At 44.9% G+C, this 18,014-nt stretch overlaps 1 protein-coding gene across 1 annotated transcript in view; it reads right to left on the bottom strand.

Annotated features, from left to right (window-relative positions):
- Window positions 1–17,614, bottom strand: part of GATA6 (GATA binding protein 6) — a 29,003-nt gene extending 11,389 nt beyond the window's left edge. The window contains exons 1-6 of the mRNA XM_006901066.1: window positions 17,388–17,614; window positions 14,992–16,109; window positions 10,661–10,827; window positions 6,827–6,952; window positions 5,941–6,028; window positions 5,751–5,845 (exon numbers count right to left, since the gene is read on the bottom strand). Of these exons, the coding sequence (XP_006901128.1) occupies window positions 5,751–5,845; window positions 5,941–6,028; window positions 6,827–6,952; window positions 10,661–10,827; window positions 14,992–16,072 (1,557 nt within the window). The 5' untranslated portion in view covers window positions 16,073–16,109; window positions 17,388–17,614. The remainder of the gene's footprint in view (window positions 1–5,750; window positions 5,846–5,940; window positions 6,029–6,826; window positions 6,953–10,660; window positions 10,828–14,991; window positions 16,110–17,387) is intronic.
- Between the last annotated feature and the right edge of the window lie 400 nt (window positions 17,615–18,014).

Here is an 18,014-nt window from a genome sequence, read left to right as displayed (position 1 = left end):
CTCTTGACAAAGCAACACATAGCAAACTGACTAAATGGCTTTTGGGGCCCCAATTTTCACCACAGGATGCAAATATAAAATCTATAAAAAATAATAATTTTACATATTAGCCTGTAAACTACCAATTCTCCCTTTCTTCAGAAGGACAAAGAGCACGTTCAAACACTATTAACAAGTGTCACTCAGGGATGTGTGTTGACTCTTTCAAACCACGTCCAGCACCACAGCTCAGGAGAAATGGTTCCTCTGGTCAGACTGCTAACAGTCTAGGGAGGCACAGAGCATTCCAGAAAGACAAGGATTTAATTGGGAGAAACTGACCAAAGACTGGCTAAGGCATGGACTCATGAGTAATGAACAGAATTTGGATCACCCTACTTCTGGGCATAAGGAGTGTCTCTCCTCACATGGCTATAATGGGGGTCCTTATTACAATGAAGAACATTTTCATTAGGAAGAAACTGGGAAGCAGTGCCTGACTATCTTGCATTGAGACAAACTAAGGAGAGAGAAACTCAAGTGCATTCACATTTTTTAATTTTATCTTGTTAGTTTTAATTCACATTTACAGATATTTTGGATTTCCATTCATTCATTCTCTAACCCACCCCCACCCCCTAGTTCGTGCGTCTCTTTTAAAAGCAAAAGATAATCTTCCTTGGTTTCTGGATTCCTGTGATAACCATAATACCCTATCATATATCACTTTTAAACTGTTCTCTTTCTCATCTGTTTCAATTCAGTATACATCATCTATCCAGTTTTTCTCAGTCTTACCCCAACCCGGATGTTAGTCCCATTCCACAACAGTGGTACTACACAGTACTTGTCTTTTTGTTACTGAGATATTTTATTCAGCATAATGCACTCCAGGGTCACCCATTTTGCACTCACATTTTATGCATAAGGGTCAGTATGTGTAGTCAGTGCTGAAGAAACTGTTGCTGATAGAAAATCCCCTTAAAATAGGCAGCTCTAAATACTTGTTTACATTGATCATCAGTATTAAATTTAAGAACATTTTTAATTGATGGAACCTATAGTACGCTAATAGGGAGTTCTGGTGGCTGAGGGATAAGGAATTGCACTGTCAACCCACAAGTACATGTTTTAAACCTACCAGCTACTCCTGGATAAAGATGGGCAATCCCCGCCCATGTGATCAACCATCTCTTAAGACCCACTGAGGTTAGATATGGGGCAGTTCTTACTAAAAAAAAACACCACAACATAGCACACTGACAGAACTTCAATAAATACCCATCTTCTACAAATAAATATGATTTGGGTCCTCCTTAAGGCTGACTTGGTAATAATTTCATTACGAAGAACCATCTACTTCCCACATACTTCTTCCAACAGTTTCTCCTGCTGTCAGCTTTTTTTATTTCCCTAAGTGCCAAAGGCACCCATGCTGTTCTTTCTTTTTCAAAGATCTACAGCCTCTATTTCTCTACCTTTAAAAATTCTGCTCGACTGTTTCAGATTTCACCCACCCTGTAAAGCTATTTACAGTGGACAATCAGAATCTATCATCCCTCCCACAGTACACTGTGGCTCATTTAATTCCAAATATGGAATTCACCTCTACATTATGTTCACCTCTCCATTATGATCAATCATTTGAGCAAATGTTCATGCAATGCTTCTTAACTAGAATAATGCAAGGGCTAGTCAGACATAGAATCACCACATATTTTAATAATCTATGCTTAATAATGCTTCAACATTATGATACTTGCAAATTTAATAGAAGTAGGTTTGAATTTGTTCTGAAATTATTCCTACACGCTATCTTCAAGCCAGTAAAGTATATCATGACTTTTTTATTCTCAGACAGCAAGTCTTATGACTAACTCATCCCAAAATTAATCCTCCCTATCATAAAGGCAATTAAAAGCAAGTATTTGTTGAGAACGAAGCTATAAAGTATCCTCCAGTTTTATGAATGTTTAGTTACAAATCACAAATGGAATGGAATACTTACTAAATCTTATTTGGGAATTGTGGAAATTTATTACCATATTCCTCCCTTAAAAAGCAAGAGCAAAAGAATGTAAAAAATATTACTAAATCAATGAATGAATTCCACAAAAAAAAGTTTTAGCATTCTTATAGCAACCACAATTGTAAATGCCAACTGTTCCATCTACCTAGATAAACTACACACACATGTAAACAATCTACATCGTATATATACCCCAAAAGATACCCAGAATAAATTCCTATTTCAAGAAATCCACCTGTTTAAAAGTCACAAACGAATTTATTGACAAAAACTAAGTTTAGCGTATTTTAATAAACACCAAGAATTCCAAGATTACTTTGAATGGCCATGGCAGGCCTCATTTCAGCAAGTCTTCCTGATCCAAACAGGAAGCAGGCAGGCCTCATCCCACCTCACACACAGGTGCAGCCCACCACAAAGAAATGGAGAAAGCAAAGAGAAATAGAGTCATGAGCTATCACATCAGGTCACTGTTCAGGTTACTGGTCTCATAACTATCAGAAGGAAGGACTTGCTTTTCTCAAAATCTAACTAAGACATATATTAGCAACAATAGAGCTAAGAAAAGCAAGTCAACTAAACTTCAAAGTCCAGATTTCCACACCTGCCCTTGGAAGATTACCTGCCTGTGCAGGGCATCCTGCCCATACCTCTTCCACCCTGGGCAGGGGAGTCCTGGCGCCTTGCTCCAGACACCCAGCTCCTGTGCTCTCTCACCTGACCCAGGAAGCCCAGAAGCCAAGCCAAGCTGGAGACATGGCCCCCACATGGTTATGTGCCCACAGGCAAGGCAGGCCCAGAACAGGGTTCCCTTCCTTCCAGCATCAAAATTTAGAAGCAGCATGCTGAGAACATCCATTGGTGAAACTTCTTAAAAATTAAATGAGAAGCACCTCTATAACTCATAATCATTGAGAAAAGGCAGACAGGTTTTCATTCGGATCTCTAAGTGGAAGAATGTGTGACCCAAAGGTCCCATCTCCACTCTGACAGCCTGATTGGGTTGTGTTTTGTAGCTCGGTTGCACCTACTGAACTAGGATAGCAAGCATTCGTCATCTACCACGTCACAGGTGGCAATTAAGGATCAAGGAGCATTGCTCTGAACTTGCTATGTGATGTGTTCATTTCTGAATACAGCCTCACCATGTGGAGCTACCACTTCCCTCCCCTCTCTAATGATCCCACCAAAACCTACTGACAGTTACAAAGCCAACTGCCCTGCAACAGTAATGGGGAGATGAGATCAATGGAGATTAATTTTATAGAACATTATGTACAGGAATGGCATTGTGAAATGCAATGTGAACAGAGGAATGTGTAAAACACAATATAAATAAATGAAACACAATGTATATGAATTGTGTATACAACATAATACAAAATAAAAACCATTTTGAAATTATAAAAAATCTAAATATTGTTCATTTGTCACAAAAGTTGTCAATTACATTTATTACAGTCTTTACAAGTCTTTCATATAATCTTTTCCCTGTAATTTTTAAATGCCTCTTCATTTGTCACAAAAGATTACTGTTCATTTGCCATAAAAGATTTTTTTAAAAAAACCAACCCTGCCCACACAGCAGTCTTTTAAAAATGCTCCTGCCACCTACTGCAGGTTCAGAGGGGCACCGCCCAATGCTGAGGTACATTGTGGGGCCTGCAGATGGAAATGACCAAGGACTCCATTCACCAGTGGGAGAGACCCCAGCAGTGAAACCCCATGTGGGCCTGGAGGAGTCAGGTAGAAAGGACTGGCAGACAAGCTCCACCACTGCGCTTTCTGAGACGGCAGCTCCCTCCAACCAGCCCCAGGCTCCAAGTCTGAGCAGGTTGCCCAGGTCCCTCACCAGCAGAAAACCTTGAGTGTAACCTCCCTAATCTCCCTAATCTGCTCCTGCCCACATGGCACTCAGGCCCCTCCTGCTCAGTCTCAGGTAGATCCTTGGAGGAGGTCCCTTCATGAACTTTAGAGGAAGGGGCTGGATGTTAAGATGATGATCCTCACACATACCACTATACGCCCCCTTCCCTGGAGAGAGCAAAGGTAGCCCAGAGAAGGGTCTGGAGACCCCTCTGACCATTCCATGAGGGAATGTCTCCCCTTCCATGGTAGACCAACTGACTATACTGGCTAACAAACAAATTTTTCTGTCACAAAACCCCTTAAGCAAAACAGATTCTACCCATTAAAGGCTCCAAGTGTCCAAAATCCACTTGTTGGGCAAATATCTCCATGTCATTATAAATTACATTTTAGTCTCAGTAAAATGCACCATCCTACCAAAGAGACCAGAGTCTGGTAGCCACTCTCTTCAGTAAAGAGAGAAGCAGACATTCAAGGCCAAAAGCCTCTTTGGGCCTTTGGAAAACCAAAACATTGCTTCTGTGAACTTAGTGCATAGAAAAGAACATTTTATAATAATTGTACATCTTTTAGTTCGGCATATGCACTATTTTTTTTTTAAATTAACATCTATTATGCTATTGAAAAACCATGTACACCAGAGTCCATTTTTATAAAAAGACCAGAAACACTCTTCAACCTACTCGTGGAACAGAGAAAAGAGCTTCTCCTTTGTGAAAATTCTTTTGTTTACATTATATTAGTGTCTTTTTAGTTTAGTTTCTTGTTTCAGAAGTGTTTAGGTACAAGGATAAAGAGATCAGGCAGAGTTTTTCTAGTTTGAGTTTGAAATAATAAATGTAAGGTTTTGTTGTTTGTTTAAAAGCTGTGAAAATGCCAGGGTCTGTGTTTCCCAAACTAGCTCACCAACAGCTCCAAGGCAAAGCAGGGGTTTCAATTTCACCTGCTGTACTGATTGAGAAAATCCCCAACCTTCAGCCCCCAAAGACGCTAAGGAGATGTGAAATGGGCAAATCTAAAGTAGAAAGCATATATAAACATTACAAATAATTGCAGAGCAAAAAAACTGAACATTCCTAAGTATTATGGAAATCATAACCTTTGTCTGACCCACAATCTGTGATCTAGGGAGAGGCCTGATCAGTTTTTGAAGAGGATTCCCTGTGAATTCAGGCAACAGGAGGGTGGGGAAAACCCTGCTACCTACTTATAAAGAAAACCAGTCTATATGACTTCTGCCCAGAAACTACCATCTTCACAAAAGACACGGGGCAGCTCCCAAAGTCCCACACTGCCCACTCCTCGGCTTTCTGCTGGAATGGTACAATTCAAGCCCTTTAGAGCTAAATTAGAGTCCTACAAAAAATCCCTAAATGGGAAGATAGGTCATCATTAGTGATCATATTATGATGAGCTGTGCTTTGGGGTAGATTAGTGATAAAAAGAAAAAGAAAAATAGCTGGCATTGATAAGAAAAATCAAGTTTGAATGTCACCTCTTCCCCACTGGGCTAAGGGAACCCCTGGCCTGGTAGTTTCCCTATCTATTAGGAAAAGGTATGTAACAGCTTGATTAAAAACCTTAAAACAATTTAAGACCCTCAAATCAAAATGTAGGGGTTTTTATTTAGGTTAATTTAACCATAAAAATGATATAGATCTTAAGAGGTTTGTAAAGTACTTACATTTGTCATTTTGTTTATATTTAAATGTTATTTCCTTTTAAAACTATTCTTAAGTATCAGCTAACTAAACTGAATGTTGGTTTAGATTATTGTACTACCAGATAAGATAAAATGTAAGATAATGCACCAGAGAACAACCCACTAGGTGCCCTGGACTCCTCAGTGTTGCCACTCTGGAGTAACACTTACCCCAGAGGCTGTGGGCTGCGTCGTGGGAGATGTATTTTTGCTGCAATCATCTGAGTTAGAAGAGGTGGGAGTTGGAGTCACAGGAATGGGATTACCTGCAATGGTTAAAATTAACCTTATGAATACACACTTGCTAAACCTTTAAAGTTGGCACATACTTGACAATTAAATAGTATTTTAGAATATTTACCAGAGCAAGCCTTTGACTTATTTATATTCTTTGGTTTTCGTTTCCTGGTCTGAATTCCTTCTTTTTTCATAGCGAGTGGTCGAGGCACCTAGGATATTTATTTGTATGCTATGTTTAATAAATATTTTGCTGAAAAGTCAAACTAATACCCAACACTAGTACAAAGAGCCTAAATTTAAAACTATTCATTTCAATTCCATCCCCCCCCCCAGATATTCAATAGCTGAAGTACCTACATTGCCACCCCTAAAAACCATATATTATTTTTGAGAAAACAGAATGATTTATCAGGGAGGATGTATTGCTTCCATTTAATAGTTACCATTTTTAAAACTAATTTCCGTTTTAGAGTAAAGCCACTAAACAAAAGATCTCTAACAAGAAATCATTTCTAAGAAAGGAAAATGCTAGCAGTGAAATAATTTCTTCAAAAAGAAAGCATTTGTTCTCTTCCAGCTAGAAAACTATAATTTTTTAGATGTATTCTTTGTAAAAAAAGTTTTATTGTCAAATTGTAAAAGTTTAAAATCTACACCAGTTTTATACATTTATAGTTGGTTTCTTGTTTCTTCTGAGGATGTACAATAAGAGGGTTACTGCTCTGTTATCAAGTTAAAAACGCATTTTACTTTTAAATTTTTTTAAATGTTGGTTTAGCTGAAGGCATTTTTTTTCCTTATTTGTTTCCTTAAGGTACTAGTAATAGCATTAATATCATTAATAGCATTGTGGATACAGAGAAGCACATATTTCAACATATTTGACTTTTAAAAGTTCAAGTGTTACTTTTTCTTTACTTTTAAAAACTTTACTTTTTAAAACTAAGACCACCTCATACAAACAGGGCACTAACAGCATAAAACCATAAGCAGGATAAATGGCGTACCCCATGGAGTTTCATGTAGAGCCCACAAGCATTGCACACAGGTTCACCTTCAGCATTTCTGCGCCACAAGGTGGTGGTTGTGGTGTGACAATTGGCACAGGACAATCCAAGCCGCCGAGATGCAGGCTAGGAAAACAACACAAGAAAGGTTAACCGCAAAAATAGAAACTCTTTTTATATCTATTCTTCATACTCTCGTGGTGCTGTAATAAAAAGTGTCTGGGTTTATGTCCTTTAAAGAAATTAGGTAATTAGGGTAAGGAGGGTAATTAGGTTGACCTTGAATCCAAATCCATGTGTTTCATGTGATCCATATTAAAAAAGAAAAAAAGGAAAAAAACACACACAACCTCCCCCCTCAACATTTTACTTAATCAAGTATATGACCACAGATTCTGGAAGAAATAGCTGAGAAACAATCACACTAACGCTAGCCAATAACTCTACTTGAAAAAGCTGAACTAGCATTGTAGGGAAATTATCACTAATGGTTTATTCACCAAAAATTGAGAAGAGTTCCCTAACTACTGCTATTATCTAAATGGTAATTGGCTTTATTTTTCTACTTGGTTGCCCAACTAAAAATCTATCCCAACACACACCAGAAATAACAATGCAATGGGTAGTCAGTCAGCAGGGGAGTGCTTGCCATCCAAGTGAAGGACAGCCTGGTCACAGGTCTGAAATACCCGAGTCACCAGCCATTCTCAGAACGCAATCACCAGTTACCACCACTGTTCTAAAGTGGTGCTCACTGCTCAGCAGAAGATTTAAAAGGTCTGACGTATACTTATAAAACGTACTTGACCAAGTTTTCAAAAACTTTGTAAAGAAAAAAAAACCCCACTTTGTTTAAAAAGGCATCTTTTTATTAATTTTGTAATTATAATTTTATTTCACAATTTTTTTTCCAAGATCCTAAATTTTACACCAATATTTTAATGCTGACGTGGTTTTTTGCCCTGCTATTTTGTTCAGTTAACTGGCATTAACAGGAACAACTACAATTCCTATTTCCACATTTCCTTTATGGCCATAATAGCTTTAGCCACCCACTGACTTCTATTGCTCCACTGGGTTTCTGAAACTGAGTCTCAATGAGTGGATTCAACACTAGTGGATTCAACCCACTGACCTCTGGGTTAGCAGTCACTATACTGTCAGAGCTCTTACAGAGCAGCCTTAGGGATATGTATTTTTCTGTAAGGTATTATGTATTAAGTATAAAGAATGATAAACTAGTAATATTTATTCTCCCACATAGTAAAATATGGTATGTATTTAAATTACCTATATTGGTAACTATAAAATGTGTGCAATGACTCCAGGAAGGGGAGATGATGGGGAGGAAAAAATCTATGAATAGAAAAGTACAAAAAAATTTGGATACCAGCTATACTAATATTCATCTTAAGGAATTTGTGAAAAATGGATAGTGTAAACATAAATTAGGATGTTAACCAAATTAGGGGGCAGACATTTGTAAGTCTTCTGCCCCAGCAAATTTCAAAGACAAAATCGAGGTTTTGCATTTACAATTCCCATCTTACTTTATCACTTTAGCAGTACTCTTTCCAGACAAGTTATAAAAACAAAGAAACGCTGGTAAACCTTTTAACACTATACCATTTCATTGCTAAGTAAGTGTTAAGGGGCGGGGGGGGGGGGGGGAATCAATGTGAGTTTTGGTGGAAATGAATGTGCTTGGCTAACACTATTTGAGGAACTGCTTTACTAAAACAGTGAAAGCAAACATTAACAAAATCTTACACATGAAGCTTCTTTTTCTCCTCTTTATGGCTAAAATAATTTCCTAAAAGAGCACTCCAATGTCTTCATAAACATGAAATCAATAAACAAGCCGATAGGAAGGTTTCTTTTATAAAGAGACCATTTATGACAGTTTCCCCGTGGAATTTGGAGTCAATGAGGTAAATTTGTTATCAGAATTTGTCATTATAACAAAGAGCTTTATGACTGTCAACTGCATATCATAAGTAAAGCCAGCTCTCATAAACATGTGAAATGAAGGTGAGTGGGTTATAAAAGTTCCTTGTAGCAAGTGATCTCAGCTGTACTCATCAGTGGCCAGGAATTCACGTTACACCATAAACCTCTCATTTTGCAATGCATTACAAGTTCAAATTCATAGTGATTGGTTCTGGACTGCTGGCTAAACAAACTTCAGTTCAATATTCTGTTTCTGAGAACTATGTTAGTCCCATCAAAACCATAAATAAGAAGCCTATAAGGAGAACTAATTGATAGCGGCACACCCTTCAATTGGTATCACAGCCATGGCACCTGCCACACAGAAAGAATTTTTTCAGAAATGTTAAACACTTTTCTTTTACAGCAACAGTTATTTTTACCCATAAGGGAACACACACACAAGGCACTAATGCCGTATTTATAATGCAAACGGCTACTATTTTACCAAGTGTCCAATCTTAAGAAAATGTTACCTTTTCTCAGCTCTCGGGTCAATTTTCCTTTCTCCTCCCTGGTTAACATACTATGTTTCTTTCCTTGAACAAGGAACTTTCTTCAACATTTTCCATGAACTAGTTGTTCTAATTATGATGCATGTGAGAAAAATGAAAACCATGGAGTCACCCACTGAAGTTTCGGGTGCCCTTTGAAGAAAATTTTAAGCTGTGGGAGGTTGTAATAAATTTAACCATGCATACACATTAAATTAACCTCAGCCACTTTATTTTAAATGCATTAAAAACAAAACCATAAAACTAATTGCTTCTCCTTAAGGTGTCAGACTTACAATGTGATGCAATTTCCTTCTAATCTATTTAACACAAACATGTGTAGCGTTTGTTCTTGGTAATTAGAGTATAATAATTAAATAAATTAGAGAATTAAGATGTCTGGAGTAAAAAAAAAAATGTCTGGAGTCTTACTGTGAAATATATTCTTTTAAATGTATCAGAATGAGGACTTGGGGTTACAATGGGAATTGAACCTTTATAATTTATTTCATCTAACCACTACAGCAAATACCATCTCCTGTATATATAATGACAGATTAAAATATTTAAAAAACAAACTAATTGAATTTTCAATTTAAAACATGTAAAATTAAAATATGCCCAGCTTGGTAAAAGTCTTAAACCGGAGCACACACAAATTGCATCCCCCACCTCCCCAGATTCTTTGTAGTTCTGTGAACAGTGAGATTTCAAATAGTTGATTTCAAGTAGGTAAGAGTAAATAAATTTCACCTGGCTCAAGGGCAATCCAAAAGATATGTGGAATTTGAAGTTAAAAAAAAAAAATTAAAAAGAGGATAGATGGTACAAAAAGACCAAGTAAAAGGGACGCAGAATGTGCTTTTGTGGTGGACAGAACAGGTTGTTTTTCTAATTGGAAAATGTTGCAAACACACACACACTTCCTTTTTTAATATTTAAATATAAACATATCCAAACACCACACCTTCCTTCATCTGACCTCGGAACTCAGTTTTTATCCCCAGGTTACAATGTCTCCTGTGTTAGAATTTCAGTACTATATGTAAATGTGGATTTAAAGGAAAAAAAAAAACCTACTTAGAAAAAAGCATCCTAGAACACCTCCCTCCCTCTTAAAGGACGGATGCTGCCTTTACAAGTACGCACAGTACTTGTAAAAAACCTTCCTATCTACGTGCGCGCAGTCAGCCTCGCGACCTGCGAGCCGGAGCACACGCGGGGAGAGGGGCGCGTGGAGCCCGCAGAGGCGCGGGCCGGGGCCGGGGCGCGCCGAGCCCGGGGCAGCGCAGGCTGGTCATAGAGGCCGGAGTGGAAGGCAGGGTGGAGCGGCGTGGCCGGGCTTACTCACCGCGCGCTTGGGCGGCTTGATGAGGGGCCGGCTGAGGCCGTTCAACTTGTTGTAGAGACCGCAGGCGTTACACAGGTAGTGCCCGGTGCCGTCCCTTCGCCACAGAGGCGTCTGGAAGGATCCGCAGTTCACGCATTCCCGGCTCTCGGGCAGGTCTTCCAGCAAATCTGTGGACAGAAGGGAGACCCTGTTCAGGGGTGCCTTGAGCGCCTCTCCCCTGAACACACTGTGGCTGTCATCCTTGAAGGATCTCTCCCCACCCCCACCCCCACGTTCTGGAAACGAGTGCCCGAGATGGACTGCCTAGCCACTGATGATCTGACCTATTTGATCAAGAACTCTGCACCCTCTGAACAGAGCAGTGAGGATCTCAAAGCTAGGGGACAGTATAGGAAACTGGGCCCGAAATAAAAAACCTTTTCTGTAGGTCAATTTGTGATTCCCTCACTCCTTGTTCCCAAGCTTTTCAAATCTGGAATCCATCATAATTACAATATACCACTTGTCAAGCTCGAGCAATACAATATTAACACGGACCATGGATGCTCACTTTCGCTCAAAAACACACGCGAATAACCTGCACCACTTTTTTGGTATCAGGTGCTTCTTTAAAGTATTATTATCTGCTATTGCCCAAAAGTGAACTCAAACTGAAAATACTGTTCCTGGGCACCTATAACAACTGCCTAGAATACTGCTCAGGGGGAAGTACTAACTTTACCAAGGGCACAGATTAAACTTCATGTTCGTCATGCTTAATTGTGTCTGCAAATTTCTACATATGGTTTGATACTTTGAGCAAATTACTAAGTGCAATTTTCAATTAAACTGGGTTTTTCCCCCCTACACTTAAAATTTCCACCTACTTGCAACCTACTTAAAATGTGTCCTCTTACTATTTGGGTATTTTCAGAATTCATTACTAATCTAAGCCTGCTTTACACATTTTCAAAAGTAAACGGTTTTTTAAAAGTAAATGGTTGTATTATCCATTACTTCACCTCAAGAAGCTTAATGATGGACAAATACATAATCTAAAATGAACTAGTTGCTTATTAAATGTAGTCATTTTAACAAATGGTGCCTAACCTAACAGTGCCTTCTGCTACTTAAGATTCCTTGTTATTACAAAGGGCTTGAATATCCCAAATTAGCATTCTTAAAGGAGTATTCCAGTATTGATTTTTAAAGTAAATAAACATTACACTTAGATAATTATGTATGTTAGGGAGCCTTTCATTCCTTTCCATTCCCCTGTAGTTTGTGTCTCTACTCAACCTTTTGTTGTAAAAATATTTAAATGTGACTTTAGCATAAATAAATATTCTCTTAATTCCATTAGCTATTATTAACCCTATAAAACAACTCTCCTTCCTAGTGTGGAAGCAACTGGCACCCTACAAACTCGAGTTCAAAGTTGTCATGGAATACTACAGCTTGCCACACATGACAAAGATTTATTCTTCTCTGCACTAAAAGCCACTATTGACTACGGTATCAGTAAAATGCTCAGGACTTCAAGGACACAAGTTAAACAAGGTATTTGTCTTTGTTGTTGACTTTAAAATGTTACCTATCAGAGGTGCTCTGGATATAGTGGGACATTCCCTGGAAATCTCAGCCCAATGCCTCCTGGCTTCTTTGCCCTGTGCCGAATACAATAAACTCCCAGAAGACTTCTACCCAGTAGAACTAATTAAGTCACCCGAAAACCCAAAGACTACTACTAAGTTCATCTTCTCTGGAGAAACAAAATCTAGAATGGTTGCTAATTTTTAATTCAGTAAAACCAATTGCTCCCTCACTCTCCCTACACTTCTTCACTCTTCCTGCAGCTACTTAATCTCTGATTAAAATGCAGACAGGTATGTCTAACAAAAAATTGCAAAATCTCGTGCTGCAAGCTTGTTCACCAGCTTTTCCTTATTCAACACCATGGCATCTGGGTTGTTAAGTACAGAGCAAACCCATAGCTGACCCTACAGTAGGTTTTGGGTTTGGTTTTCTTTTTTCAGCGGAGATTGCCCATCTTTCTCCCATGTTTGATTCAAACTGCGTACCTTTGTGCTCATAGTGCAATTCTTACTAAACCACAGAACTCAATGTGACTTCTTGGTGCTCCTAGGGAAAAGCAAGGTGTGTATTTTGTCCAGGGACCTTAGGGGGTCCTGAGCATCACTAGGAGAGGTGTACCGGCAAGTCTCTCAGAGGCCTCCACACTCTGCAGGCCGAGAAAGCCCAGTGGTCATGGTTTAGTTTAGCCCTGTGTTTGCCAAAAACAAGTAAGGAATCTGTCTCCAAAGAAGTGGGGCCTTTAAAAAAAAATCAAAGTGGAAAACCAAAATCTAGTAAGGAAGGTAGGGAAGGGGAGCTAAGGAACAAGTTCTTTCTAGAATGTGTCAGATCACCCGGACATGTGCAAGCGCAAAGTCCGTAACTCATTCTCCTCCAAAAACCCCCTGGTTTCCTAATGGACCCTTTATGCAAAGGATCCCCAATCACTCCATGTTTTATTAAATACCTGCTTCTCTTGGTCTACCAAACATGCTTCTAATTTTACAACATCCTGCTCCAAAGGTTAAGGGGTGGGAACCTCCAACTTTGTGAACGGTTTAAAATAAAAACATTCCTGCACCTGCATCATTCTGCCCCTAAAAGGACCTCTCCTGACAACACACACCCACCAGTTACTTTAAACATCAGAGCTCCAATTCTGTCTCTGGGACAACCCTACTCTTCCTGTCTTCTGGCAGGCTGGAAGATGAGGGGAAGGAATATGAAAGTCAAGCTAGGAGCTTTCTAGAAACCCGGATCCTGTTCAAACTGCATGGGCCTCTCCACCCAACTCACACAGCCTTCTGCTTCTCTGCCGCACTCCTGGCCACACACAAAAGGAGTCTCTCACACAACACCCACTTCCCATTCTTTGAAGATCTCTCATCTCCCGGTCTCTCAGCCCCAGGGAGCCAGACTTGGGTCCCTATGCTCAAGGAGGGGCTGATAGCTAGCCCTCAAGGCAACAGAGAAAGTCTTAACGTGGTACCCTATGGCCATTACACACACAGATAGCAAAGTCTCCTAGGCTGCTTTGGAAGGGAAGGAAACAGGGAGCAAAGTCTCAGGAGACAGAAAGGAAGAGCTAGTTATCAATGACCACTGACTCCTCCCAATATTGGGCTGGTGAGAGAGTTTAGCTTTGCCAATTAGTTTCTTGACTTTCAAGTTTCCAAATTTTCTTGACCCAAGGTTAGCAATGCCCCACGTTCCACTAAGTAACCAGTGTCCCTAAAGGGAATTCTGAGGCACCCTCTGTTTAACATGCTGTGCAAGGACATGGACTAGGACAGTTGGGTTCACAACCCTCCCTTTTCCTTGTCTTCTGTGACTACAGGAGCTCCCCAGAACCCCTCCTTCAAACAAATGAACAAAAAAATCTTTCCCTCAGGACTCTGCTAGATGATCAACAGACAAAATACAAAACACAGAGCCTGCCAAGGCAAGGCAGCTCCTAGAACAGTGACTGCCCAGGAGGCTAAGCCTCACTCACAACACCCTGCGTGTGCAAAACAGAACACTTCCCACATGGACGTGGCATTTCTAGGGCTTCTGATTGCTGTGGTTTTCTTTTTGTTTTTGTTTTTTGTTTTTCAGTTTCTCCCAAATGCTCCCACTCTGAGACTAGGGAAGAGCATATGGTGAATAAGAAACTGAAAAGCAGGGGAGAGAAGGGATGATGCTACACCCTAAGAAGGGAAAAGGGTCCCCTGAACCTCCAGGATCCCAGCTCCCAGTGAGGCCTTCAAGAAAATGGCCTGGGCCACAGGGGCTCAGGCACAGGCCCTCTCCGCCAGCCCTCCCTCAGGATGAAGTGCTAATAAAAGGCTGGCCCATCCTGGATGTCTGTATCCTGGGGTCCTTGTCTTCAAATGCACACACCCGTCACTTAAGACCGAGTGCGCAGGCAACCGGTGAATCAAGTTCTCCAAACGCCCCTAAATTATACTCCCAAGAGGAATCATCCGTAGACCCTAAAACTGCAGCACAAAGCATCTCAAACCGTCTTTTCCTTTTCTAACTTATTTTCCTCAATTCACGACCGCCTTTCCATCCATTAAGTGCCCAGGACGTCCTGCTCCACGGTATTACAGTGAACCGGAACAGAGTGGGTTTCTAAACTAGCTGCCCGCTATCAGCGCTACCAGTTACAGGCCTAAAAAAACATCCAGTACTAGGTCCCAATTCTGTGCATCCAGATGGGAAAGCGCTGAAATCAGGACGGAAGTCAACAACCGCCCAGAAGCACCCACCCTGCGCTTCGACGCGCCCATTACCTGCGCTGGGCCCGCGCCCCATGGGCAGAGGGGCTCCGCCGCGGCTCTGTAGGCTGTGCAGGACCGGTGAATCGAAGGGGCCCGCCGGCCACCCAGGCGTCAGCGGGGAGCCCACGTAGGGCGAGTAGGCACTCGCGTGGTGATGGTACGTCCCGTTGAGCTGCCGCGCCGCCGACAGCGAGCTGTACTGGTGCTCGCGCCCGCCCATGGTCGCCAGGCTCCCGCCGCCGCCCACGCCGGCAGCGCCGGCCGCACCACTGGCAGCGTAGCCCCCGAGTTCCCGTGCCGCGCCATTGGCCATGGGCGGGCTGGGCGAGTAGGGAAAGCGGGCCGACAAGTGCGCGGCGGCCGAGCTGGCGCCTCCAGGGCCCGCCGCGCTGCCTCCCACTGCGCCCCCGCCGCCACCATATGGGGGGCTGTCGGCCGGGCCTTGCGGCCAACCGGGGTGCGCCGGGGCGCCGCCCGCGTGGTTAGCCGGCCCGCTACCCGCGCCCTGCATGTACGGCAGGCCCGGCAGCATGGAGCCCACGCGCGTGCTGGGCACGTAGACAGGGGAGCTGGCCGCCGCGTGCACGAAGCCGCCGGGCGCGCCGTCGTAGGCGCTGGGGCCCTGGCTGGATAGTGCGGCGAGTGTCTGGTACATCTCCTCCGGCTGCTCGGGCGCGAACGGGCTCAGCTTGGCGCCGCAGCTGGACCACAGCCGCTTGCTGGCGGTCGCGGCCTGGTCCAGGTCAGTGAAGAGCAGCAGGTCCTCCCAGCTGGACAGGCCACCTCCGGGCCCTGCGACCCCGGGCGCCGAAGGTAAGTGGGGCGCCCCGAAGGGGTGGGAGGTGTAGGGGCTGAGCAGCAGGGAGCGGGCCGGGGAGCCGGCTGCCGCCTCCGGGTCGAGCTGCGGTGTCCTGCAGTCGCTGGCGCCGCCGAGGCCGCGTTCCGCGCCCCGCGAGCAGCAGGAGGAAGACGAGGAGATGGGGGAAGGTGGTGTGGAGGGCTCTCGCGCAGCGAAGGCCCCAGAGTCGCCGGCGTCCGCAGTCGCGGGCCCGAAACGCTTTGGCAGGCTCCAGCTGCTATCATTCAAGGCCATCCACAGTCCCGCGCCGCTCCCAGATGGCTCTTAGCTCCTGACGAGGAAGAAGGGGAACAGAAAACACCTGGATTAGCGAGGGTGGAGGCCAACCCCTCACCCCTACTGTGCTGTGCAGTTCAGGACACTCTTTGGAGATCCCGCCGCGGCCCAGGACGAAGGGGAAGGGAGGGAGCAGGCGCAGCCGCCAAGGACCTGGAAGACCGGGACTGCTTGCGTCCTCGCCCTCCACTTTCGCTCCAACAGCCTTACTCCACGCGCGCCAGATCCCTAGGGTATCAGCGCGGCTCCCCAGCAGCTGCCCTTCACGCCCCCTCGCACCAGGGAACGCAGGACTCTTAAGGAGCTGTGCGTGTCCGAGTGCCTCAGCCCGCCTCCCTACGCTTCTCCTCCCCCGAGCCTAGAATTTCTCAGTAGGACGGTACGGGCTTAAAACCCCCGGCGCAAGGGAGGTAACCTGTCCCCCAAAACGAAACCGCCGCGTTTTCTCATACTGGCTCTCCCAGTTTTTCCCGGACTGTGCCTACGAGAGCGAACCAGAGACCCGGAGAGAAATACCATGCAGCCTCGGGTAGGTGGGGCGCCGGGCGGAGACTCGCCTCTCCGGCCCTCCGGAGACAGAGCCGGTGCCACAGCCCGAGGTGCGAGACTCACACTCCCCCGGGGAGCGGCACCCTTGGGCCACCGCCCGTGTCCAAGGCCAGCAGCGCACGCGCCCATCCGGCCCACCCGGTAGTCATCCACGGCGGCGGACAGGGCAGATCACCCTGGGTTCCGACGTAGCGGGGTGGAGCGGAGCAAGAGAGGAGGGGGAGCGGCCTGGCGTGCCGTGAGACCGCCCCAGAGCCGAGGCCACCCCAAAGGGGGAGAGCAGGAAGAATGACAGGAGCCTTTAAAGAAAGGGGTGGGGAGTGGGAAGCGAAATACAGTCGGGCTGGCCTCCTTGGGGCTGCATTTCTAAATCTCTCCCGCTCAGGGGAGATAACCACACTAAAATTAATGCCCTCTCCCAGACCCGCGCTAGATAGCAAGAAATAAGTTTCTCTGCCCGCCCGCGACTGCTGGCTCCCGCCCCTTCGCGCCGAGATAACTCGGTGATAAGGCTGCGCGCAGATAAGTGCTTTGCGGAGAGGAAAAGACACCAGAAGTTGGTCCGCGGTGTCCGGAGAACCTGAGAGACGCTCCAGAGCGCTCGCAGGAGAGGAGGGAGGCGGCCTCGGAGCCCACTGCGGCCCGGGAGCCCGCGTACAGGAGGCCCGCGCGACGCGGGGTGGCGGGGAGCACAGCGGGAGAGCAGAGAAAGAAGGAGCCGAACCTCGAGCAGGCGCTGTGCATGGAGAACGGTCGCGGTTCAGGGTGCTAGGCGGGCGGAGAGAAGCCGAAGCCGCCGGCGGGCGAGCGCGAGTCCCGGGTCTGCGAAGCGCGGCTGGTGAATAAAAAGGAGAGAGGAGGCGCCTCTTACTGCTCCGCCGGAAAACTGCAGCCTGCGCTCCTGATTGGACTCACCGGGCCCTAAACAAACAGCGCTCGCCGAAGGGTGCCAGGCTGTGGGTCGGAACTGCACTCTTGCGAGCAGCTGGGCGCTGGAGGTGAAGACGACGACGAGAAGGAGGAGGGAACGAGGGGAGGAGAAAAAAGAGGGTGGGGAAGGGAGGGCCGGGGGGAGGGGAGCGCGCCGCCCCGGGCGCACAATAAGCCGCGCAGTCTGCGGGCGTGGGCCGGGCGGAGCGTAGAACCGTGGTGGGTGCGGGTCCACCCGGGGGGCACGGGCCCCAGACGCCGGGGGTGGGGCGAGGAGGCTGAAAGCCAGCCAGTCCCAGCCGGCCGGACAGACCCCCCCCCCGCCCCAGCGCCACCAGTTAGCGCCCACGCATGGCGTGGGGGTCGGGAGACCCTGCACCCTAAGGGTCCCATGTGCACAGCCCCGCGCCCCCTCTCCTTA

Source organism: Elephantulus edwardii, unplaced genomic scaffold (assembly GCF_000299155.1).
Source record: "Elephantulus edwardii isolate Elephantulus edwardi_28Jun2011 unplaced genomic scaffold, EleEdw1.0 scaffold00307, whole genome shotgun sequence".
Taxonomy (NCBI): domain Eukaryota; kingdom Metazoa; phylum Chordata; class Mammalia; order Macroscelidea; family Macroscelididae; genus Elephantulus; species Elephantulus edwardii.
The sequence above is the reverse complement of the archived record's forward strand: the minus strand, read 5'-3'. Positions and strand labels throughout refer to the sequence as shown.